The 26,375-nt window shown below is 37.9% G+C and overlaps 1 protein-coding gene and 1 long non-coding RNA gene across 2 annotated transcripts in view; both read left to right on the forward strand.

Annotated features, from left to right (window-relative positions):
* Positions 1–26,375, forward strand: part of LOC309665606 — a 419,674-nt gene that overhangs the window by 191,288 nt on the left and 202,011 nt on the right. The gene's annotated exons all lie outside the window — the stretch shown is intronic.
* CALCR (calcitonin receptor) overlaps positions 1–26,375 on the forward strand; it is a 138,191-nt gene that overhangs the window by 55,428 nt on the left and 56,388 nt on the right. Inside the window, exon 2 of the mRNA XM_082471932.1 lies at positions 25,771–25,851. Within this exon, the coding sequence (XP_082328058.1) occupies positions 25,771–25,851 (81 nt within the window). The remainder of the gene's footprint in view (positions 1–25,770; positions 25,852–26,375) is intronic.

The raw sequence follows: 26,375 nt of genomic DNA on the forward strand, positions 1-26,375 counted from the left end.
TGGGGAGTAAGACTTATTTCTGGATTTTCTATATAGTTATATAAAACTAATCCCTTTTAAATTTCTCCTTGGGTCAATATTGTGCTCAACAAGGTTTCCTTATCTTGGACAGAAAATATATACTCATTAAAGCTATGAGATAAAAAGTGGTCCTAAGGAGTCAATGAGTCAGGCTGCCTTCATAGACACAAAGAAGTCCAGTGTGTGTGTCTATGTTTAATATTGTTATCAATTATTATAATGTTATATTTAAAAGGCCTTTTTCAAAAATAGAAATAGTAATCATTTATGTGTACTCATCATAGTTTATAATAATAATTATTTAATCTTCCCAACTATGTGAAGAGGCATTGTAATTATTAATACCATCTAAATTTTATAGGATAGATATCTGTCTCAGAGATGCAAGTCATTAGCCCAGGACTAAATGGCTAGCAAATAACAAAAAGAGATCTCAAATCAAACTCAGATCTTTTGACACTAATTCAAAGCTCTTTCTAGTACTTCAAATTTCCTAGAGTTAGAAGCATTTTCAGAGTTTGGGCTTTGTGCCTGACACTACAATAGGTATTATGTGGTAGGACAAAAATCTTCAGTTCTGACTCCCTAGGTTAAGGTGGAATCACCTCTGAAGTCCCTTATAGACTAGGCAAAGGCAAAACTGTGAAGTAGTGGCTTATCTTGTCACCCTCTTGGCACATTTATAGTATTCTCTTTCAAACACCAGCCATTTCATGCTCTCATGGTTCTAATAAGCAAACAACACATCAATGTCCTATTCAAGCCTATTCTCTTTGGACTTAGTCTCATGCTATGAACCACAATTCCTTTTCACTTTCAATGCTATGAATTTACAGCTCTGCATCCTAAAGTGGTCTCGTATGACATCATAATTTAAGAGTGATGCAACATAATCCTCTCTTTTATACTTTATGAAGGACTTCTAGTAATTGATTATTACTTTTTAATTATAAAGAAATATAGCATTATGGGAAACTTCACCCATCATCCTACAATAAGATATAATCTTAATCTTTGCATAGATAGATAGGAAGAAATAGATATAGATATATACACAATAGAACAAAAATAAAATAGGCCTTCAAGTGGAAAGATTTGGATTCTAATCCTTTCCTTAGCATTTATAACTTGGGTAATAATGGCAAATTCCTTTGGCTCCTAGTCCTAAATCTAGCCTTTGTACATACGGTAAAATATGAAGTTCCACTTATCTAAGCCTTATTTCTTTATCTATAAAATGAATATATTTGCATTTGCTGTCCTCATTAAGCATTGTTGTGAAGTACAATTGAGAGCATGTGTATAGAAATCAATTGCAAAATATAATGCAGCGTAAGATTCAAAGATTTAGAACAATGCACTCTTAAGGATGCTAATCTTTGTAGGAATCCTGCTCATACTTTTCTGGTCTCTATTGGTTGAGGGATCTACTCTTGGCATGTATGGAGATTGAGACTGACACAAACAAATGTGCTAATTATTCTGCAGAAGCATTGGGCCTTTAAAGTGAAAATTCCATTATTATAACATAGAATAACAAAGAAGCTTTCCATCTCTTCCCTTGCTCTATGAGTTAACCAACAGTTTATTCTCATTATGTCAAAGGTGGGCATAACTCCCCTAAAATAGGACTTCTTTGTCTTGGCCACAACTGGAACTAATTTTTTTATTAGGCCAGTATCACAGCAGAAATAAATAACCCAGTCAGCAAACAGAGCGGAGCTGATTAAATCTATAGGATGTCAGTATCGTTTTCTCTGTTTTCAAGGCAAATGAAATCTCTCATGCCTTCGTTTCAATGACTAAGACAAGAAGCTGGCCTTGTGGGTAGAGGTCAAGTGCAATTTGATAAGGACCTTGGTCTCAAAATATATTAAAGGTCAGAACATCATATAAAAGATTAGGATGAAGTTCCCTGAGCTGTTACAAGAACTAGAAAACATCAAGTTTCAAGAGACCTTAGACATCTGCTAATAAAGCCCTTTCATTTTACAGATGGGAAACTAGAGCAGTGTGTTGATTAGCCTAAGATGATATGGGTACAGTGAGTGTTAAAACCAGGACAAAAGTATGGATCAATAATATCATTTGAATATTAATATTTGTAACTTCAGTAATTATTTACACTCTTTGTTTCCTTCCAATTGTAGTTATAAATACTGCTTCGTAAATACTTAGGGCACTCCCTAAAATGCTTTCTTCATCTGCCTAGGACGCAGAACTGGTTCAATATATGGATTACATACTCAAAGGAAGCTTTCCATGGAGAGGAAAGAGAACAGAGATAGGAATGCTGTGATTCTATTGCTTTTATTGTCACTCTCCCTTTCTTCTTATTTCTTTAATTCGAAAGGTCTTTGCTCAGTTGCATCCAGTACGTCTAAGGCAACATGCTTTAATATTGATGTTCTCAGGACATGCCATGTCAATTACTCTTTCTTCTCTTCTTAATCTCTCTGTGCCTCATTTTTTTCATCTATAAAATGAGGGTGACAGTAGTACCCCATCTGTGAGAATTAAATGAGACAACATATATAAAGCATTTTGAACATTGCTAATACATAGTAAATTCTAATAATATTAGCTATTATTATGACCACTGTTATTATTGTTATTTGCTAAAACTTTTCTTCAGACACTGTCAGTGAAATACTGCTTTTTAAGGTAATAAGGCTATTCACAGGGCACATGGAAAAATCTGGCCAGATAGCCTCAATATATTATTTGAGATTGTTTTTAAAAGCCAGTTTAAGAGCAGAATAATTTTCAGATCCCATTGAAGATTGTTTCTTATAATTATAATGGCATACGATGGCATAAGGGATACTTGTGTATGAACAAAATTTTTTTAATATGTAAAATTTTAAATTAGGTTACAAAAGGAAAAAGTTTACCAGCAGTGTACAAAAACAATCCCATAAATGTGTGAATCTCTCCTAATAATCTTATTGCACACAGAGATAAAGGTTTTATCTTAATTCTATAAGCTTTCTAAGGACTTTCCACTTCTCTGACTGTATCTGGGCCCTATCCCTGACTTACTGGACTTTCTAGAGGCTTCACTATTAAATTACAGTTTATTCTCAAAAAGAAATGGAACTTGCCCAGACCACAATAAAAATAATTGTCTATATAGTGAATGTTATACATGTCAAATGTTTTATGAACCCAACTTCCTTGAAGTTCATTTTAACACTGCAAGACAGGCATTATGATCCTCATTTTTCAAATGAGAAAATGGAGCCTCAGAGAGATTGACTGACTTACCCAAGGTCACACAGCTCATGAATGCCATAACAGAGTTTCAAATCTAGCTTGGTCATTTGCCATATGGAAAGTTTAAGGGGCTTTATTGAAAAAAACAGCATTCTGAAACTATTATCTTTTAAAACATATATAGAAATATTATGAATAAAACATAAGAGAAAAATGAATGGAAATATAAAAACAGAAGAAATATCTTTTTAAACCAGCTGTTCTGTGAGAAACCAGTGGTTCTATATGGCAGTATTTAACAGAGTGACCTAGCAGATAAAAATATGTGTATGTACTTTTACTCTGAGCAGCAGATGTTGTTAGATTTTTTTTTTCATTTTAACATTTATTAACATGAGTGATTAACTTGATCTTCCTTGAAAATAAATTTTGAAAATATTTTTTGTGGCGCATTTGAGACTTCTAATTGTCCTTTGGGATTACTTGTATCCCAGTTTCCTTTAAAGCCAGTATTACTTTAGGAACATCCTAGAAGCATAGTGAGAGGAGGGGGAGTCAGGATTCATATGCAGGTAAAGACCACATCTCTAGGTTTTCCAGGGAGCACAGAGCATTATGGAAGAGTAGCAGCCTCCTACAGCAGCTCTGTGTCTGGATTTGAGAATGGACATGTATTTGGAGAGTGTTAATGGTCACTCCTGGCCTTCATGGGGCCTTTGGTTTGCCTTAATTTTTTTTTTTTTTTTTTTTTTTTATACGTAGCGGGTTCTATTGCCTGGTAATATTTAGATGCCAGTTCCCACGTACAGTAATCATATGTTGGAAGGAAAGTGGTTATCATAAAGCATGTCAGTGTTGCCATTTATTTTAGGATCTCCAGCTGGATTTAATTAAGCAAGAGGGTTCCCCACCCCCATGTTTATGCTCACCAAACGGTTGTCAATTCCATGTAAATTTTATGAAAGTCTTAACGTATGTTTTTAAGATTCTGAATTAATTTTATTACCAATTATGGTACCATCAAACAAAAGAAGTGCTTTTCTAAAGTGAGGAGATTATCATGAAGTACTGAGAAAATGAAAACATAGAGTGTAGATTCAGAAAAACTTAGGTTTGAATTTAGACTCTACCTCTTACTAAATGGAAGACTTTGAATAGGTCTCTTAATCTCTCCGGGATGCAGTTTCTTCCTCAATAAAATGAAGATGCCACGTACCACATAGGGTTGTTGTGAAAGTCAAGAGCGTGATGCCTGGCCATACCAGGTCTCCAACAATTCTGAGTTTGAGGCAGTCGTTAGTAGTACCCTATGAATTCTTCCGCAGTCTCACTCCATTCCCTTCCCACTGAGAGGCAACTATTATTTGTTATCCTAGAATTTCTAGTTATTATCACCATGACTTACTTAATTACATGTTTTGTGTCCCTGAGCAATACATATATATATTTTTCACCTTGTATTTTCACACTTATCTTTCTATTCTCAGCTCAAGGTCATCTTCATGAAGTCTTCCTCAGTTCCCCAGGCCCAGCTCCCTGACTGTCCCTGCCTCTAGGATTGCTCTTCCCCAACCCATTCTCCAAATAGAATCCTGTCACTCTCCCAATCAACGCTAGAGACTCCCCTGTTCTCCTGATCCAGACTTAGAGATAAAGGAGTTGATGCAACACATGCAAACCACACTGTTATTCCTAGGTTTTCTCAAAAGACTGATTAAAGCCCCCCTTGGGAAAGCCTTGCTACTCCCTGATGGATGCCTCCCTGGCCCTCTAGGAGAGGTGGAGTCTTCATAGACCTGTCCCAGAGAGGCCTGGACGCTTTCTGGCAGTGGAAGATGAGCCCCACCTTAATATTTACTGGGACCTTCTCCCCATGGCTATTGGACAGGTCTTTAGCTCCTCATGTTCCTCTGAACCAGGAAAATGTGGAACAGAGAAATGCTGACCTACTCTGACTTCAAAATATAGTTTTTAGGGGAAGATACATTTTTATGTCATTGATGCAAATAATTACAGAGTACTCACTACTCTGAGTTTCACTTGATCAGTGAAATAATATAAATGAATGCCTTTGCTCATGACAGGGAAATTTATAGGGAGAAAACAAGTCTCATAAGCCTTTAGAAAAGATTTTTTTTAAGATATAGGTCATTTCAAATCATCTCTGAAAACCCCTTCTATATTAAAAAATTAGTAAAAGTATATAAAAATAATGCCTAGCTAATATGATTATAGGGAAGCTTTAGGTCAAACTAATGATGTAGGGAAACTATTTTTATGTATTCAGTCTATAAATATCCACATTTTGGAATTAGAATTAAATATTACTAATTTTACCATAGAGATTTTTTAATTCTATATTTATACTTTGATGATATACTGATGTCATATATATAATTTACTTGATGCTGAGTCCTTAGTCAGGGACATAGTCTATAAATGCAACATTGTGCCTGGAATAAATAAGGTTCACTTGATGGAATGATTTCCATTGAGGAAATAAACTGGAGACTTCTGCATCTGTCGGAAAGTTAGTCTCCAAATGCAAGTATTCCAAATGTTGCTTTGGACAAAGTCTTTAGGAAGAAAATAAAACTAGTTTGTGCTTTGAAAGCAGTTGACCTCAAAAGTTTTAGATTGATTCTAAATTGGAATTTTTTGCTGAGTTGTCTTGAAAGTTTTTTCATTTTGTTTTGTTTTTGTCATATGTACTAAAAGGTCCAAAAGGACCTAGGGCATCTGTTTATTTATATTATATAATGTTAGGAAGCCTGTTAGTTCTTAAATACACTATTAGGATCTTCTCTTTCCCAGATAACAATATCATATTTCAAATAACTTGAGTCTCAGAGTTGCCAGCAACTCTTGAGAATGACTCCACATATTATTAGATTTTCAGTAATATGCAAGAAAAGACTTCATCATTTCCTGTCTAAAAACCAATATTGTTGGGACAATTTAAGAGATTTGGGGGAAAGAATTTTGCCTGGGAATCTTATGGGATCCCTCTCTGCCATGCTTTTATCTGAACCAACATGCACCACTGTGCCTTGCTCTGCCCTCAGCTCAGTCACAGATCCTCAAAGGCAGGTTCCAACTCCTAGAAACAAAACTTCTGTCTCATCAAGACCAGGTCACCCTTCAAGTGAAAACATTCAATCTAATTTGCTGAAGGTCATCTTAATATTTCCTGGGCAGATGGGCTGGTGTTTCTGAGATTGACAGATTGATGCCAACTTACCTGGAGTGGATCTTTATTCAGGTTCAGTTGAGTTACAGCTTCACAGTGTAGTGTTTTCCTTATGTCATAGTTCATTTCTGCCACACAGGATTTTTAACATAGAAGTTGGATTTTCCACGATCCAGAAAGAAGAATCATATAGGAAAGAAATATTCATGTAATTTTCTTCCCTTAAAATAACTATTTCCTTTATTCAGTTAAGGATCATTTTGTTTTTAGAAACTAAAATTAAAAGCATACCAAATGCCTCCTCAGAGAAGTCCCTCTTTCCTCTCTTCTCTGTTTCTCTTCAGGTAGAGATCTCAGGGAAAGTGAAAGGCAAGTGTAAAATGAAGAGCTAAAGTTAATTTCTAGCCATACTTCTCCTTAGGAACTTAAAGGGATGTTTCCTTACCCACACCTGGGCCACACCCAGTGAATCAGAATCTTGAATGAGAGGCCAGGAAACCAGTGTGTTTTTATAGCTCCCTAGGTGATTCTAATATGCATCCAAACTTGAGAAGACCTAGTGTTTCCAATCCTGAAGCAATATTGACTACCTCTCCTGTCCCCAGCTTGCGCTTGCTACTACGTATTACCTATGTGACTTTTAATACTGTCTATCCTGTTTTCATATCTGTAAAGTGGATGTGGTGAGTGGTGACAGCTGCTCTATATTTCTTCATCATGAAAACCACAAGCAAAAACATTTATCTTCCATATAGCAATTCATTCTGTTTGAGGATATTGTAAAATGCAGCAATGTGATTAGGATAATCAGTACATCATTTCCATCCCATTCACTCTGTTTAGAACTAAATCTCCCAGAGTATTTAGTTAATGGCTATTATATTATTTTATTTTAAAATTTTCATTCATTCATTCCACAAATATCTATTGGGTATACCTCATGATATACCCTTATGTAGAATGGCCCATCACAGAGTCATGGATCCTAGGGCTGAAAGGGACCTAGTCCAATTTTTCCCAATTAGAAGATGGAAAAACTGAGATCTGGAGGGTACTGTATCTTATTCATGACTAGTTACATTAGACTAACACATCTACTTAGTGGCAGAGCTGGAACTAGACCCAAATACTCTTCCTTAATCTTTTTCCTGAGGCCTTAAGGCATATTTTATTACAGTTACCTGTTGTTGAATAAAATATTACCCCAACATTTAGTAGCTTAAAACAATAATCATCATTTATTATCTCTGGCTGTTTCTGAGTCAGGAATTTAGACAGAGCACAGGGGAAACAATTTGACTTGTTCCTTGATGTCTGGGGCTTCAGCCTGAAGACTTATAGGTAGGGGACTACAGTCATGTCAAACCTCTTTCATCACATGCATGGCAGTTGATGCTTGGACTGTCAATCAGAACATCCGTACTTGTCCCTTCTATGTGTTATAAGCTGAGCTTCCTTACAACATGGTGGCTGGGTTCCAAGGGCAAGTGTCTCAAGAAAAAGAGAGAGCCAAGGAGAAACCAATAGCCTTTTATAGCTGAGCCTATGAAGTCATGAAGAATCATTTCTGCCATACTCTGAAGGTCAAGTCAATTACTAAGGTATCCCCAAATTGAAAAGGAGTGAATGTAGACACAACCTCTTGAAGGAGGAGTGTCCACGTCACATCATAAAATGATGTGGGATGAGATTTATATTGGAGCTGCCATTTGGGAGAATACAATCTTTCACAAGTCAGAGCTTATTTATGGGAGCCTGGTACAATTTGAAAACCATGTCCATCACCTTTTTCTGTAAAAGAGCAAGACAACACAACTCCATCAAGAATACATCCCTGAAAAGCCGAAAGCCAATCATGCTTTAACAACATATCTCAAACATACACACACACACACACGTGCACACACAGACACACACACACTGTATACATATATCCCCTCCACATTTAATATTCTGAGTTTATACTACATCTTCATGCTTATTAATGCTACATGAATGTTAGTAGTAAGATCTTTGAAAAAGTGAACAAGAACTCTTTATTATTTTCCACAGTGTTTGGAAAGTGGAAGGAACTTTAGTCCCATCATATGGACCCTCAAGAAATCAGAAAAAAATTATATCTGGAGATTTATTATATAAAGTCATATTAGAAAATCTCCCATTATTTTAGAATATATATCTGAATGTTAAGAGACAGAAATCATTGACAAACTTTAAACCTAATAGGAATTATTTTCTGTTGTGATTAACACAAAATAACCAGAGTGGATAAAACATTTTAAATCATTTAATTAATTTGATTTCATGACAGAAAATCTTAGTTTTATTTTTAAAACTTACTACATTGACACCTTGTTTTGGAAAATATTTTGTTTTTGTCAGTTGAGCAAATATCAACATAATTTAGTAGATTTAAACTGCTTCAGCTTGCAATTACCAGTTCAGCTACTGACACAGGGAGCCACTGTTATTATCTTATTTAGGGACCATCTATCATATTGCATGTAATAACTTAAGTGAATGCATAAAGACAGCATTAAAAGGTAAGATGAAAAAAATCTCTCTAAGCCTTTCAATTTAATGTCAAAGTTAATTTGTTGTATAGGTCCCAAAGGAAGGACATCCTTATTAATTCATCCTTTCTAACCACTGAACATGTAGATGGTCTAAGTCCTTGTTTTTCTAATTTTCAAAGCTCTATCAATTTACTTGGGAATTATTTTCTAAATATTTTTAGAATTTTAAACATAGTCCTTGAATTTAAAATGTAGCTGGAACAGAGTCCTTGATTCAAGTATCATTAATTGAATAACCCTTAAGTCAAACCCCAACTGAAGAGTCCTTTAAAACTAACTTGAATTCTAAAATACATTCCTAAAGGAATACATGTATAAAATTTTTCTTGATGCTATAACACTGCAAAGGCAATGTTGAAAGATTTATACATTTCCCAATCATGACAATTATATATTATATCCTATAAAAATGAAAATCTTGGATCATGTTATATGTGTCTTACCACCAATTTTTCAGAGTGCTGTACTCCATAATTATGGTGTACCTAAAACTGAAAGACCTGTTTGGAAAAATATCTAGTATTGTTAACCTACAAATGAAGGTCACAAGGCTTTTATAGATGGTTTATGAAAATTTTTCTTGTAGCATCAGTGTTTATGATCTGTCTATAATCACTGTCCACAATTTTATTCTTAGCATGAACTAATAACATTTTTTTCTGTCGAGTCCAAAACAGAATATGTATTTACTGAGTATACATTTGTGTACACACACATGCAGTGGAAGGCATAAATGGATGGGACAAGTGATTCTTGAATTCCTTTGCCACTCAAGTTACCCATAAACTGAAAGTGTGAGAACCACATATCTACACAATATCTAATTCCTTTTTGCCTGAAATTTTCACTTCATTAATTGATTCACTCTCTTCTGGCACCTGTTTTGGTATAATATAAGTGCAGTCTCTTTGAAATTATTTCCCAAAATATTCATGATTGCTGAGTGCATAGGTATGTTAGTCATTTTGTGAGTCGTGAGAAGTAGGAAAGTCTTAGTTTTTTCTGTACTGAGTACCTAGTTTATTTAATTTTGAACAAGGGAGTAGGAAAGAGGAACCCAAATCCCCAATTTTTAAGCCAGCTCTATAGAAATTAAAATCAGGGAGACATTACTGCATAGTCACTAAGTACATGGACTACAAGACCTTCGAGATCTGATATTGAATCCCTGCTCTGCCACTTTCTCACCTGCAAACCTTCTCTCTTAGGATTGTTTTGAGAGAATTAATTTGCGTGATGAGAATAAGGCCTCAAGCACCCACCATTCTAGGCACACAACTATTATCATACAAATAGGTCTTCACAAAAGCAATACTCTACCTGTGATGCCCTAAGACCTGGACTTTCATTTTAAACAGGGTTAAGTAAAAATATTTCAATGACCCAACTCAGTAGACCACTCAACTACTATTTACAGTTGTGACTTTCATTTTGTTTGACTTTCTAACCGTCACGTTAGAATACACTGTCAACAGAAGCAGAATTTAGGTTTAAATTCAGCTAAATTGTATTAAAAACAATTGCATTTATGCTTTAATTAGAGTGTGTTGAAAAGCCCACCCTCCTTTGTGAGTCCACATGCCTTCTGACAGCCACACTTCTGAGAATGAAGTATATCCAACTGGAAAATATATTACATTTTGCTTTAACTCATTCCCCCCCTTCTGCTGACTGAATAAATTTCTTTGAGTATATTCCAAATGGCAATAGAAGTTTTCATTGTACTTAGCATCTATGCTTCCATAAGATTCTTTGAGGGTATCCAATGACATATTGTAGCTTTAATCCTGGAAGCTAATCAGAGATTTGAGGTTTTGTGAAATTTGGAGCATTGATTCTTATAGATAAAAATGGAGAAGAGGTAGTTGTCTTCATCTTGTCCATGTGAACAATTGCACGCGGGAATGCAAACGTCATCAGCCTGATTCCAGTCCTGCACAGACAATGACGTAGGGGTGGTTTCTTGTGCTTGCTTTCTCGGTAATTCTTTCTTTCCTTGGGACCTGATTCAACTTCCAGTCTGTCTCAAGAACCCCAACATTAAGAGCATGTATAGGCCTGCCTTACCTGACCATTCACTCTGCCCCTTTCACTCCTAGCTCACTACCCTTCCTGCTTTTCATTGCTCTGCCAGCTGGTGGCCCTTCTGAAATGCTGCTGTTACACTAATGCTTTCTCAGTCGGGTGTTAACTGACATAACAGCTTCACGCATCCCCTTTTTACCACTTCCTCACCCTATTGTTATGTTGACTGTGTGTGTGCTCAACTAGGGAGTGTTCGGCTGCCTTCTAATTACACTAAGGCTGCTTACTCTTCATTTTCACTAAACTAACCCTAATTTGGCTCTTTGGGACTTTATTCTTTTCTGATATTAGCCACTTTCTGGAGGAGAAGTTCTTGCTTAGGAAAGTAAGCTAGAAAGCTGAGACCCTCTAGATCTTATACAACCCTGAGTAAGAGATCAAACGAAGACGTAATATAGAAATCTTTATTTGTGACCAAAATCTAATATCTGTCCCATAATGGTATACATTTCACCATTATTTGGTTCCCACACAGGCAGTACATCTGTAATAATTGTTAGTGGTTCATTCATGACCTCTGGCCATTTAACTTATTTCCATTGAAAATCTTATTATGTGTTTCTTTGTCTTAGTTTATGATTCAATTTTGTTTTATGCTATTTCTTTTTGCCTTTCTATGATGATTTCAATACTCACCACACATGTGCTTACTACTGGGGCAAAATCACCATAGTGAAGCATTTTAATGACAGCACTCTGTTTTTGACGGTAGTGCAAGGCAGCTTGTTCTTAGCGCTCTTTCACAAGGAATTGTGCAATGTCCCAAGGAAAAGAGAAGAGCTATTAAAGTAGCTAATAGCCCTGATGCAATGTCTTCTATTTCTTGGCCACGTTCTGGAGCTCTCCAGGAATGGATGTCCTTAATGACTTCTTTCCAAGAAAATTCTCCAAAGAAATAAGGTATCTTCCCCTCTCTAAGCAGTATTATTAAATGGTGCTTTTGTTGTTTGGCACACTGCCATTCGGAGGAGAGCCGTGATCTTGCCCCAGTGGGAGACAGAAGAGTACAAAATGTATCCTCTGGGTTCCAAGGTCCTGACTACAGGTTAGAACACAGGAATGGTCTGTCAGCAGTTTTCTCCCACAGAAAAGTCCCTTCAGTTTCCTCCTTCTTTCATCCCTGAATACTGAGTGTTGCAGTGCCTAATACTCCATTCTGTTGTCACCACCCTCCATCTTTATAGAATTGTAGAGTCACTGAAAGTTAGGGAGCTCATAGTAGTCTCTCATTTTCCACATCTCGCCAAATTTCCCACAAGTAGCTAATAGCAGGGCTGGGACTTGAATCCGTATCTCCAGACTCCCATTCAAGTTATTGCCCCTCAGCCCCACCCCAGTCAGCTACTTTATCCTTTCCCACTGTGTCAGTGATGAGCTCTGAATGATGCCAGTCATTTAGAGCTTTTTTTCTGGTGTCTTTCTCTTTATCATTTTTTATTTCTATTTTTAATTGTGGTAAGATACACGGAACATAAAATTGTCCATCTTCACCATTTTTAAATATATAATTCAGTGGCCTTAAGTACCTTCACATTGTTGCACAAGCATCTACCTCCAGAACAGTTTTCCATCTTGCAAAACTGAAAATCATACCCATTAAACAGTTACCACCCCCTGCCCTACGCCTTCCCACTGTGGTGGTATCTCATTGTGGTTTTTATTTATGTTTCCCTTATGATTAATGATGTCGAGCATCTTTTCAAGTGCTTATTGGCCATTTGTGTATCTTCTTTGGAGACATTCTATTCAAGTTCTTTGCCCAAATTTTAATGTAGTTTTTTCTTGTTGAGGGTTTTGGTTTTTATTTATTTACTTATTTTTGGATAACTTATATAACACTTGTCTCTTCCTGAGAAATGTCATGCTAAAAAAAAGATACCATTTCAAGATATAACATGGGTGTAATTTACATAGAGTTGCCAATCTGGCATTTTTTATCAAAGATAGATCACAAGCCACAAGTCACTGAACAGTTTAAGCATTTATCTTTCTTATGTCTTAAAATGTAAGGATTATGGTAGACATAGAGGCCTATCTTATTTACAAGTACTATTTGAGTGTCTACTCAAGATGGCAGATCACAGATTTCACATACAGTGGGAGAAAGAAAAAAAAATTGCTGAACAGAGGAAATAATATGTGGTTAAAGAATTCTTTCTGGCATTCTTTGCGTACCAAATATTGCTGAGGTTAAATATTGTAACTACCTTATAGTCTGTTATTTTGCAGTCAGGGGTTGCCTTTATTTCAAACACAGATGTTGCAAAATTTAACTACTCAGCTACATTTAAATAATGTTACAATGATAGTGTATATTAGTAAAGGCAAATGTGAATGTAAGAATTTGTTGTTCTCTCCCCTGCTGGTGGGAATTTCCAAAAAGCAAAACGGTCATAAGAAGTAAAATGGAAAACTTGGGCCATATTCTATAATATCACTGAACCTGTTCTGCCTTTGTTTGTGTTTTGTTAGGAGTTGTTTTTATCGGTGTATTATGACTATTTTTTCACTGGTCATTGTGATTCATTTCCCTTTATAGTTTAGTAATTACATTTGTGAAATATATTTTTAACACCTAATCACCATCAGGGCACTCGTAAGAGATGTAATTAGAAAGACCATCAGACATTCTGTCTTAAATGTATTGCTAATTTATTAGTAACTCATTTTTTTATTGCAACTTGCTATTGGTATCATGAATGGAGCTTTAATTATAGAGAATGGTCCTCGCTGAAATGGCACTCCCATTGATTTGTGTCTTCTTTTAATTTATGGAGTATTCCTTTTGGGGCATTATTGTCAAACATTTTTTAATTATACTTCCAGTTACTGGAAGACAGATTGAAAGCAGGGCCAAACAATTAAGGTGTGATGAGCATAACTTTCCCTCCTCTCTACAGCTTTCTTATTCTGTGCTCCAAAGCTACACCACAGGGAACATTCCTATTAGCAAGAATAAATAAAACCCGGAACCTACATTCCCAAGCCAAATCACATTCATTAAGTTTACTTCTTTGGTGTTCCTAATTAAATTTATGATTGGATAAGTCTTGTTTTATGTACCATAACTTCTTTATATACTTAATTTTTTAAAAGTGAACTGGCAAAGCAAGTCATAAACAAGTTCGTCACAAAGACCAAACTTTCTTTAATAAAGCAGGTTGCAAAATGTTCTCTTCACTTGAAATATTAGATCGCCACATTGAAATTGACTGGGACACCATCTATTTAGATAAGTGTCCTTTAGATCAGAACCTTGAACATTAGCTGTTGGGGTCATGGTGGGAAACAACTGCTATGATGGAAACAATATCATCATGGCTGACATTTAGGGATCCAGTTTGGCTGACCATCCCTGATGTCATTAATCCTGCTTAATCTCCCTGCTTTTTCAAGGGAATCCAGCTAATTTTACAGAACCTTTTGAACTGCTTACACAGTCATGCAAAAAGGATAATTTCCAAGGTGCTCAAATTTCAGGGAAATGGATCCTTAAATAATTTAATAAGAAAAGGAAAGCTTTGTAATGATTAAATTACATTTGATGGCACTTTTCTCTATTAGTAAATATATGCTACTGGAATTGGAAATACAGGAGCAAGTTTGTCCCTTGTAAGGTGGTAGGTGAAATATCTTTGTATGGAATCTCAGGAATGTGGGTGCATAAGGGTAGCTCCCACTCAGGCATTCTCTGTAGTGCATAATGGCTTATAAGAGCAAGAAATGCATCTGACTCAGTAATATTTAATGAGTGAATTTATAAATACAAAAAGTGTTCTCTTTACAATATGAGGAATATAGCCAATATTTTGTAATAACTATAAATGGAAAGTAACCTTTAAAATTGTATTAAAAATTTTAATTAAAAATAAATAACTAAAAGAAAAATATTCTTAATCACTAGAATCAGATAAATTAAAATTTAAAAAAAATTTTAATTAAAAAAAATAGTGTTCTCTGCCTTATTCCACCCCACCTCCATGTTTGCAAACACAAATATAGAGATACATGCACAATGAATAGCAAGGTTATGGAAGAGAGGAGGGAAGTGGAGAATGCCAGGGCTGGTTTACAGCTGGTGAGCATCGGTGTAACAGTGCTCGTGGTTAACAGCCAGCAATTGTTCTGATTGGTGGATGTTTAAGTAGCAACAGTTGTTAAATATGTTGAATAACAGCACAGGTTATTTCTTTATTTAACCCATTTTGTTCCAGGCTAAGCACCTTCTACCCTAAGATATCCCTGAGATCAGAACCAAACAGAATTCCTGAAGGTAATTAAGAGAAATTGAACTGGGCAAGAGAATGAACTGTGGTCATGGGTTACTTCTATCCCAACTAGACCAGGCCTCAGAGGCTTCACTGGCAGAAGGTTGAATCCGGCTAGGGAAAACCTGTGATATGGGGCAGGGTAGTAAGTTAGAGTGTACGCTAGTTTGGGAATCTATGGTTTAAGTTTAACCAGAGCTCTTTCACTAACTTTCTAACCAACTTAAGGGAAGTCATTTCAGTAGGTTTTCAGTGAAAAGTTTGGAAAATTTGAACTTTAGAATCCCTTCCAGTTCCATCATTTAATCAAATCAGGCATATCTTTTTCTAAAAGAGGATTTTTTTCAATAGTGTGTATAAGGACACAGTAATATGTATATAAGGACTAAAATCATAAACCTACCATTTTAGACTCCTGTTGGTATTTGTAGAATGGTTTGATATGTGTGTGACATTGAATTCTACCTAAATATTTTAAAGTTTGACTTAAAGAGTTACTTGTGAAAGTGGACTTTCAAAACAAAGCACCAACTCAGTCATCGAATCATCAGATTTTCAATAATCCAGACAAGTTATGGCAAAGTCCTGCCATTTCTGTTCCAGTATAACAAAGAAATGCTAATAAGTCTGCAACATTTGCCTATAACTACAGTCTTTTCTGCAAATAAAGAGAAAGCAACACACCTTTCAGTCACTGAAATCAAAAGCCAGCTATTAGCCAAGCTTGCCTGTTCATTCCTTGAGTATTGATTGCACATTGTTATTGGTAGATATAATTAGTAACAACAGCTGATTTAAATGAATTTAAAGGATCCATTGTTGGAGGACTTCTCAGAACCTTTAATATCCTAACATAAACATAAAACTTTTCCAGAAAAGAGCACAGGGTATTTCACATTTCTCAAACCTTTTCCCAGTGAACTATTCCTTCCTTTTATTTATGAGTTATTAAATAAGTGGTCACAGGGATCATATTTTAGAGAACACAATGTGGAAAATGCTGTTTATATTAATTTTCTATTGAAGGGTCAAATAGACCCAATATTTATCTAATTGTTATGCTATCTCTGTCTGCAAAAAATGTTTTTTATTTTATTGCAACTCAGAGCCAGTATTGGAGTAAGAAAAACTCTTAATTATGATCCAATTGTCTAATTTTATATTGATGTCCAGAAAAGTGCTGTAATGTGCTGAAGTGTCATGTAGTGAGTTTGAGGTGGGTCTAGGATTGGAGTATAGAGCCCTTATTCCTTAGCCCACTATTTTTTTTCCATTACACTTCACTGACTCCTCTTCCCATATCTGTCATCGCTGATCTCAACAGAAGTGCTTATAAAGAACACATGAAGACGCTAATAACAATCAGGTGCGTTTTAGGGTCTCCAAATAGAAGACCCTGCTGACAATTCACATTCCATTTGTCCAAAACTGAGTTTACTTCTTTCTTGTTATACGGCAGTGTATGTGTAACGAATAAGAACATGGAGTTTGGAAACAACCCACTTAGAGCTTCTTCAATATACTCAGTGATTCCCGCATCCTCGTCTTTGTTCATACTGACCCTTTAGACTGAATTGTTTTTCTCCCAACCTCTCACTTATTGAAATTAAACTGTATCTTGAGATGGCATTAAAGCACATGTAATAAGTTCATGATGTATTTTTAATTAAATTTAATTAAACCAAACAGTTTCTATCTCCCCTTTCCCTCCCACGGCTGCTACTGGAGATCCAGTACTAGAAAGTATCCATGAGATTACGGTGCCCTTCCCTTAAATTAATTTTAATTGGCCAAATTTTATCTAATTATCCATTAATAATATCCATTTGAGTAGTGGCACACTTCTGAACTGCACAAGATTCTGAACCATTTCTCCAAGATCTCTCTATTTATTAATGTTGCCCAGCTGACTGCATAGAGACGATCTCTCTGTTTCAGTCAATAAATGCTTGTTGAGCACTTAACTATGTCAGGTCATTGATGTGAGTGAAAGAAAAAGTCTTAATTTTTTTCAGTATGGCATCATTTTTATTCTGCTTCACTTCTCATCTAGATTCTTCCTTTTACATTGTGTGCCAACCTATTTACCAATAAAAGCTTCCCTATTCAGAGGGTGCCAGTTTTTACCAGCTAGACTAGGAGCCTGGATTTAGATGGGATTTTAAACTCACGATGAGCAGCAGGAAGGCACTCTGTTTTGCTTAATGTAGCCACGTAAATTGGAGTTATGACCACATTACGCCTTGGCAAATTAGTTCCTGTACTAATGAAGAATGATTTTCTAGTAGGTTATATAATCAATAAGTTGTCCAAACAGAAGGCACTGCTAAGGCAGCAAACCATCATACCCTGTGGTTCCAGGGTTCCACAAAATTCACTTACCTACTCACTTCGATTGTATCTACAGGACCATATTAAGTCGAGTTGTCTTCAAAAGAAATGTCAAATTTCAAATCTGAAACAGGCTCTAGGCCTTGGGGGACAGAATGCCACAGCTGTTTTTAGATAAGCAATGCCTTCCTCCTCTTTTCTACCCTTTGCCCATACCCCTCATCCTACTCCTTGTTCTTATAGCCAGAGAAGTAAAGAAGAGGTTCTTGACAAATAATGTTCCAAAGGAGCAATTGCCTCTGAGATGCCTTTTATAGCTTTGGGCTTTGTACCAAGGCTGGGGAATATTTAAGACCTCAGAAATTCCACTTTTCCTCCATGGAGAAGAAAAAAAGAAAATTTTAAGTAAAAGGGCAGCTCTTTCTCATGGCTTGCAGGCTTAATTGACTATGGTGGGTTAGAAATTGCCATTGAGCCAAAAGAGCATTTTCCAAAGTATATTCTGTACATGGATCAATAATTGTTATTATTAAAAATATTTCTCATGGTCAAACAGGTTTGGAGAATGAGGAGTTCAAGTCAAACTAGTGTTTTTGGTACAGGAAAATTAGATACTTTAAAGTGCTAATGTCTCTGGTACATCTCTAAGAGGAATATAGAAAACGCTTAGTTTCCTAAACTTCTTTGGCCATGGAAACTTTATTTTATGCTGCTTCTCCTGGGATTCCCGCTATTCTATGGAGTACACTTTTGGAAACGCTGATCTATGAGAATAGACACATTATTTTCAGACACTGACGTTTCATATTCTTCCCCCAAAATAAAAATAGTGTAACTCTACTTTCCAAGGAAATCCGTTCTCTTTAAATGAAGAGCAGTCTGTTTAATCAGCATCATTGTATTAGTGATTTAGATGCTGTTTATTCACAGGAGGAGTGCTTTCCACTAACCAGCACACCCCTGCAGCACAGGGATACAACTTTCTAGAGATGAGGTGAGTGATGGATGCTCCTTTGTGGATTCAGAGCGATGCATGTTCTGTTGTCCCACTCAGTAACTGAACCACTGTCCAAGGTTACCTTATTTCTGTATTCTAAACCAGGCTCCCCAGTCAGGTGTTTAGATTCCACGGCCATCTGGCTTATATGTGGGCTTCCACAAGAGCTTTTGTTTAAAAAAAAAAAAAAAAGTGGTCAAAAGACATTTTGCTAAGTAGCTACCCTACTGAGACAGATCCAGGGGGGTCAATTTGCTTTACATTTGGAAGTGTATTCTTCTCCTATTCAAGGAGAATATGGATACGGAATCAGTATGAAACTGGCATAGAAGTGAAGCTTTTTGCCCAAAACTAAAGAAATAATAAAAGCAGAAGCCGAAATAAGAATCTCTTGGCTCCATAATTAGGGCTCTTTGGGTAAAGAATAATCCTCCCTGCCTTACCAAATTCTGACCCTAATTCATCCCTTAAACAAAGCAACCAATACTTACACTGACCATTTACTATGTTCCAGACTCCTATCTAGGTTCTAGGGTTACAAGACTAAACAGTGTCCTTGTTGTAGAGAAGAAATAGGAGAAACATCAAGAAGCAAGTAAATAATCTGATGTCAAAGTAAGCTCTGTTCTGGTTTTCTTGGAGTCATCTTCCAGGTGTACCATATGACTGTCTGATCACAAGTTCTCTGTCTCACCTGTTCCCATTACAATTCGAAAGTTTCTAGGTTGCATTTTTATCTCCATTAGCTACTGTTTGCCTGATTTTGTCCTTTTCTACCTGGGTCCAGGTTCAACTTTCTAAGCTTAGAAAGTTAGAAAATTTCTAACTTCTAAAAAACTGAATTAGAAAATTCCTGCCTATCAAAAATTCCACATTAGTCTTTCTCTAGTTTCCACCCTGCAACCTACCCATCCTTTAATCATCTGTTCAGCTAATATTAGGGCTCTGTTCATTCATTTTGGGTTTTCCACAGCTGTTACTCTTATGAACTTTCTTCATTCTTTTTTCTCTTTCTTTGAAGAATCCTAGAGAAGGTGAATTACTTCATTCCTCATTCTGGTTCTGCTCTATTTTGCCTTGTTTATCTCCCTTAAATTCTTAAAGCCCTGTCTTTCTTCACAACTCTACCTATGCGTTCTTTCTCCTATCTTCACAAAGCACCATGAAACACCGCAACAAAAATCCCGTGTGCTGCAGCTAAGACCCAGCACAGCCAAAATAAATAAATAAATATTTTTAAAAAAAACACTTTTCTCAAAGAGAGGCACACCTACAAGGTACTGTTTAACCCTGGACAATTACAGTTGAAATTTTCTGACTAGAGGCAGATGCAGTACAGCCCAGATATACTATGAAGTTACACATGAGGAATTTAAGAGTTCAAAATAATGCAAGACCATTTAAAATTACAGACCTCTTCAATTAATAGGAAAAAAGAAAGGACTTTGTTTCTTGGCTAAACCTCTCCGTCATTTCCAAGTGTTCAGTCTCAGATCTATTTTCATTCACCTTAGTTGTTCATGGTACAAATGTAAACGCGGTATGTGGGGCTTTGAAAGCCTGGACCTCCCCTTTCCTAGGCCAAGATGACTACGCAGCTCCACTCACTTTAAGGGTGACAAGTCTCCCACCGCTTCTGTTGCTCCGCATTGTAATGATACCGTTGAGTCAAAACCAAGCAACTGATACTTTATAAAATATCAAGTGACATCACATATGTGACATAGATAGAACAAGCCAATTAACTGCCTAATCGCCCCATATTCACCTTCATAGAGAAGCTGTCTTCTCACTGTGCTTAGCTCTCACATTTGGAATTAATGAGCAGGACTTTCATGGGAAAAACAGATCTGGTTTTTAATTCTTACACCTGTAATGTTCCATACATCCTGCTTCTCTCAGGGATGAAATCCTAGGACTATCGTACTCAACAGACCCTTAGAAATTCATTGTATGTCTATGATTTTCTTCTTAAAAAGTAGGATCTAACTAAGGAAAACTGTACCAATTTCACAGGTATGTGAACACTTCAAAAGTCCTACCTTTCACATCAGGAAATAAGTCTCATCCAGTACTCAGGTAATAATATTCCCAATTAAGGGAGAAGAGCTCCTCCTCTTCCACCTACTTCCCCTTGCTGAATTCCTTCATTATCTGTCCTTGAACCGAAGCTAGCAATCTAGGAGACAACTTTAATTTCTCCCTTTTATTTCCCTCCATGATCATATTGGTGCTTGTTGCTAAAGGGGGCCCTGTATTACTACATTCCTAGCCAAGGGTTTTATGCATTTACTTAAAGTTTGGAGGTAATCACTGAAGGAAGATACAATTACACTCATTTGGGTATAGGAAATGAGCTGGAGGGATGGAGACTTGAAGTAGGGAAACTGGTCATGAGGCTGTTGCTAGGGTCCTGATGAGAAAGATGGAGCTCTGAACTAAGGTGGTGGAGAAGGGAGAAGGGTGAACACTTTAACAAGATACCAAAGGCTGATAGAATGGGAGTCATGGAGACTAGATGTCAGGTATAAGGAAGTGGATGGAATCAAGGACCATCCCTGGCTTCCTATTTGGACAGTTCATGGATAATTGTGGAAGTCACTGACATGGGAATACAAGGAATCAGAAAGGGAAATATAATACATTCAAGAGAGTTCTATGCTTCCTAGAATTCATCAGCCCACAAACCACCATTATTATCAAAAATAATAATCATGTGTGAGTGATTGTGTGAAGTGCCAGAGATATATAGATAGCTAAAACATAATCCTTTTCTGAAAGGGGTTTCGCATCAGGCTAGGTTGTTAAGTTGTGTACATACGTAGATGAAAATGTGTGGCAGGCACACAAAGTGCCAAAAGGTGGTTTGGATAATAAATTTTCTAGGCACTCAAAACCTACTTTTCTACCCTTATTTTCACTTCCTGAGAAGCTCTAAGCTCCAGCTAAATTAAAGTTTTGTATTCCTTATTCTTGGCTACCCCTAAATTTTTGTATTCCTTATTCTTTGGTTACCCCTAAATTTTTCTATCTCCATATCTTGTTTTTAATCTGCTTTCTCTGCCTATGTAGGTCTTTGTTTTTTAAAACCCTATTCAGTTCTCAAATTTTAGGTCAAAATACAAATCCTTCTCTCGTTCCCCCAATCAGAAACGAACCTTTATGAAGCTCTGTATTTGTACCATTTTATTGAACTTTTTACCCAGGCTGTATTATAGTTATTTTAGCACATGTCTTACATCATTCATCTTGCTCCCTGCCCCCATCCCCCCCACCATGCTCAGTTTCTTGTACTGAAACCACATCTCATCCAGCTCACCCATATTTGCATCCCTTGTAATGCCTTAGCTGTCAATACATGTATGTGTTTTCAACTTACTAGTGGGCTTGAAGTGTCAGAAACAAGGGGTAATGATCAGCATATAAGATGACACTTGAAAATTATACTTTCTCAATCTCCTGGCATGCTAATATGTAAATTGAATACAGTTTACTCTTGGGGACAAGTATATTAGGCACTGTACGATCAGGCCACTCAAGATGGTTGTTTTCTTGCTCTCTGTACATCTGCTCCACCAATCCTGCTTCTCTCACATGAATATCCAATCCCCTTAATTATAGGGCCTAATTAGTAACTGCCTACGTGCTCACCCCCTGCCCCAGCTGCTGATTTCCCTGGTAACTGAGCCAACGTGACGTCAGTTCCCCTATAAATGGTAGCTTCTTTCTCTGCCTGCCCCGCCCCACCCGGTAGTGAAGGACGCTGCCACGGCCTGCCTGCCCACCCTCTGCTGTAAGCAGTGGGGTGTCGCTCCAGGACCTTTTGCTTAAGAGTCCCCGTCCAGTAAACCACTGAGTCTCTGTTGCTGTCTCCAGGCTCTTTGGTCCCAAGGCTGGGCAGCTATAAGGCTTGCAGGCCTGCGAAGTGCAGCCCAACAACTGGTGAGCCAACCAGGAGGCCGAGAAAACTCCCGTGAGCGCCGAGATGTCGGAAAATAAGGCTGGGGTATGGAAAGTTGCAGAGGTGATCCTGAGGAGGCCGTCCACTAGCACGTGGGGCTCCGTGGCAGCTGACTGCCATGGGAGATGTCTTTCTCTTCCGTCATACTTGTGACATCCTGTTAACCTTAGAGCCTTCTTCCGGTGTGAAAGTAGCAGCCCCGTGCTCGTGGCTCATCTGACTGCATGGGGATGGCTGGTGAATACAGACAAAGTGTAAGAACCTGGATTATCTATCAAATACTTGGATGTTAGCTGGTCGGGTAAGACGAGCATACCCCCGACCCACCACCCCTAAACAACTACAGACACAGGCTTTAGGGGTGTTACCTCGGGACAGGCTTGTCAGTTGGAGGTGGCCAGTTCACCAGAGGGTTTGGCTGGGGCCTGTGGCAACGGCAGAATGTCCTTGGCTTCTGGTCCAGTCTGTGGAAGGGGGCAGAGCAACAGTATTGTTTCTTGGAACAACAGCTGTGTGCAGTCTACAGTGCATTACAACAGGTGGAAGCCATTACTCGAGGTCTACGGAGTCGTAGAGTAATGCAAAAAACCCCACTTTAGGGGCTTCCCTGGTGGCACAGTGGTTAAGAATCCGCCTGCCAATGCAAGGGACACGGGTTTGAGCCCTGGTCCGGGAAGATCCCACATGCCGCGGAGCAACTAAGCCCGTGCGCCACAACTACAGAAGCCTGCGCACCTACAGCCCGTGCTCCGCAACAAGAGAAGCCACTATGATGAGAAGCCCACGCACCGCAACGAAGAGTAGCCCCCGCTCGCCTCAACCAGAGAGAAGCCTGCGTGCAGCAATGAAGATCCAACGCGGCCAAAAAAAAAAACAAAAACCCTACTTTACTGGTCATGAAGTTCAGGAATGGGCCGATACAAATGCCATACACTGACATTTCCCCCTGCCCTACAGCCCCTGTGCTGCCGGGCTAATTGAAAGGATGAAGGGACTACTCAGCAACTGAAACAGAAAAATCTTCCAACATGAGGACATGTCCCAGGAGCAATCGTCCCAGTGCCGACGCCCTGTTAACCCAGAGGCAACTAGTCAACACAATCCAAGTTCAACTGTCGACCACCTAACGACTGCTGCCAAACGGTCGGTCAGGACAATAACTTGCTTTTGCCCTTGACATAGGATCTATCCCCAGGGGAACACATCATAAATGACCCTAGGACTGGCAGGTAAGTCCCCAGTGGTTTGGGTTTGCTGCCTTGTGAGGAAGAGGATTAGAAAGGGATTTACAGATCTTGCCTGTCTTCTACCCAGCCCCACCTAAAACTCCTAAGGTAATTAATCCAGGCCTCCTCCTGGAGAAAGGCACCATCATATTAACCCTGTGGTCCGTTGCTACACGCCTCTCCAGTACTCGGCACTGGCTGTGGGGACTGAGGATGGAGAGGTGGTGTGGTACTGCAGGCCAGGACGAAAACCACGTGCAGGGGCGATGTGATCTCGGCGTGCTCTTACTGCTTGTATTTTGCTTAATAGTCACGATCTCCCCTGTATTGTGCCTGTTAAACGTCTTCCCTTCCCTCCTTAGTCTAAGCGGAGGGAATCTGTGGACTGGGTGACAGTGGTGGCCTCACTGTGAAGTGAGTTTGATTGGGTCCCTGTCGCGAGAGGACATCGTCATCCTCGTCTGGACTTCCATGAAAAATTGACCTGACAAGCACCTGGCTCCAAAGTTTGCCCACCTCTTGGACTCGTGATACTCTTTAGCCGCTGGTGTCTGTATTGCATGTGTGGTATTTGGTTGGAGTGTGCCTCTGTATGCCTGACCCCAGGGATATCACGGAAAAGGGGCGGATCAAGATCGTAAGGGTCCTGCAGGGTGTGTAGGAGTGGAGTGTATCGTCAGGCCATTCAAGATGGCTGCTCCCTTGCTCTCTGTACATCCCCTGCTCGACCAGGCTCTGCTTCTCTCAGGTGACTCTCCAATCCTCTTAATTATAGAGCTTAAATAGTACCTGCCTATGTGTTTGCTCCCTGCCCCAGCTGCTGGTTCCCCTGGTAACTGAGCCAATCTGATGTCAATTCCCCTTATAAATGGTAGCCTCCTTCTCCCCCAAGTTGCAAAGCTTGCTGTCATGTCCTGCCTACCATCTGCTGTAAAACGTGGGATATTGCTCCAGGACCTTTTGCTTAAGATACCCTCTCCAGTAAACCATGGATGTTTCCACCGCTGTCTCCAGGCCATTTCTTTGGTCTCAAGGCTCGCAGGCCTGCAAGGTGCAGCCCAACAGGCATACAGTGTAGTTACTAACTTAAACCTAGCAGAATATGTAAAACCTAAAAGTGGCACAAGGAGTAGAGTGTTAGACGCAATGATAACCACTCACCTCTAGTTGAAATAGTTTTCACACAAATCCCACTGATGAAATGTATATATTTAAAATTTTTTTCACCCCTTTATTTTTCCTTGTGTAAAATTACCTGCAGAGTAACGAAAAACTTATTTGTGACAAAGCAGCCTGTTTCTGAGTGTTGCGCTCTTGAGTAGGACTGGTGACCTCTTAGGGAACAAACAAGCCTTCCTATGGAATAAATTTATTCTTAATAGCAACTTGACGCTTGAAGAATTTGTAGGAAAGAAAAATACTTAAGGCTGCAAATAAGACTACTTAAATAAAGGTTGGCTTTTGATTACCTGGAAGGCATAGCTATTAATCCTTTACAAAGCACAGATTTTATTTGTTCATGTCCATTGAGGTGACTTTTTTGTGGATGTTTCCATGGAAAATTTTCAGCAGTTCTTTTGATGCCATGTGTTAATTGAAGTCCACATTGATTGCTCTTGATTTCTCGGAATCTTTTATGTCCTGATATGTAAAGGGGGCTCCAAAATTTCTTAATGGGAGAACTTTAGATAACAACCAGACAACAGTCTTCCTGGCTGAGAGGAAGGGCAGTGGAACATGCTGCTGCATTTGCCTCCCAAGCTTACTGTACTTACATGGATTGTATTTAGGGTGACTTTGGACATTGATCTTCAAGTCAAATAGACAAGAAGAAAAGGCCACAGTCAATAGTAGAGCTGTATTAATTTAAATGTCTTTGTTACTTTTATATTTTTCTAGGTCTTAGAAGACCGTCTTCAAAAACCCAAAATGAAGTTCACACTTACACGCTGGTGCTTGACCCTCTTCATCTTTCTGAATGTAGGTGAAACAAAGTTATTTTAAGCTATGTTAATTAAGAACGTTGAAGTAGTATGATTATGATTGGGCATTTGCAAGGGTAGACATTGTTCTCCAAAAACCAAGCTATAATTTTCTTTAATGTTTTGTTAACAAATCTCCTCTTAATATTATTCAAGGAAAACTATTACTAACATTTCATACATGCTAACTTAATTTTAAGGGAATTTACATTTTGTAATGTTATACGTCAAAGTTTATGGGAATGATTGCTAATGTAGCCCTTCTGTACCTGTTTGAATGAGGATAGTTTATTTTATTATGTAAGACTGTCATATTATTTTAATCTTCAGATAAAGTACAGTATAATTTGCTAAAAGTAATCCAGTACTTGGAAATGTAGGTACCTTCATGCTGTTCGAAATAAATCTTAAACAAGAGTATTGTAGAAACTACTGGAATATTTTATTTCATCTGTAAATGTCTAAGCCTTATGTCATATTCTATAGATGCAGAAATATTGGTATATCCTATTCATACTGATT

Source organism: Balaenoptera physalus, assembly GCF_965194825.1.
Source record: "Balaenoptera physalus genome assembly, chromosome: 8".
Lineage (NCBI taxonomy): Eukaryota > Metazoa > Chordata > Mammalia > Artiodactyla > Balaenopteridae > Balaenoptera > Balaenoptera physalus.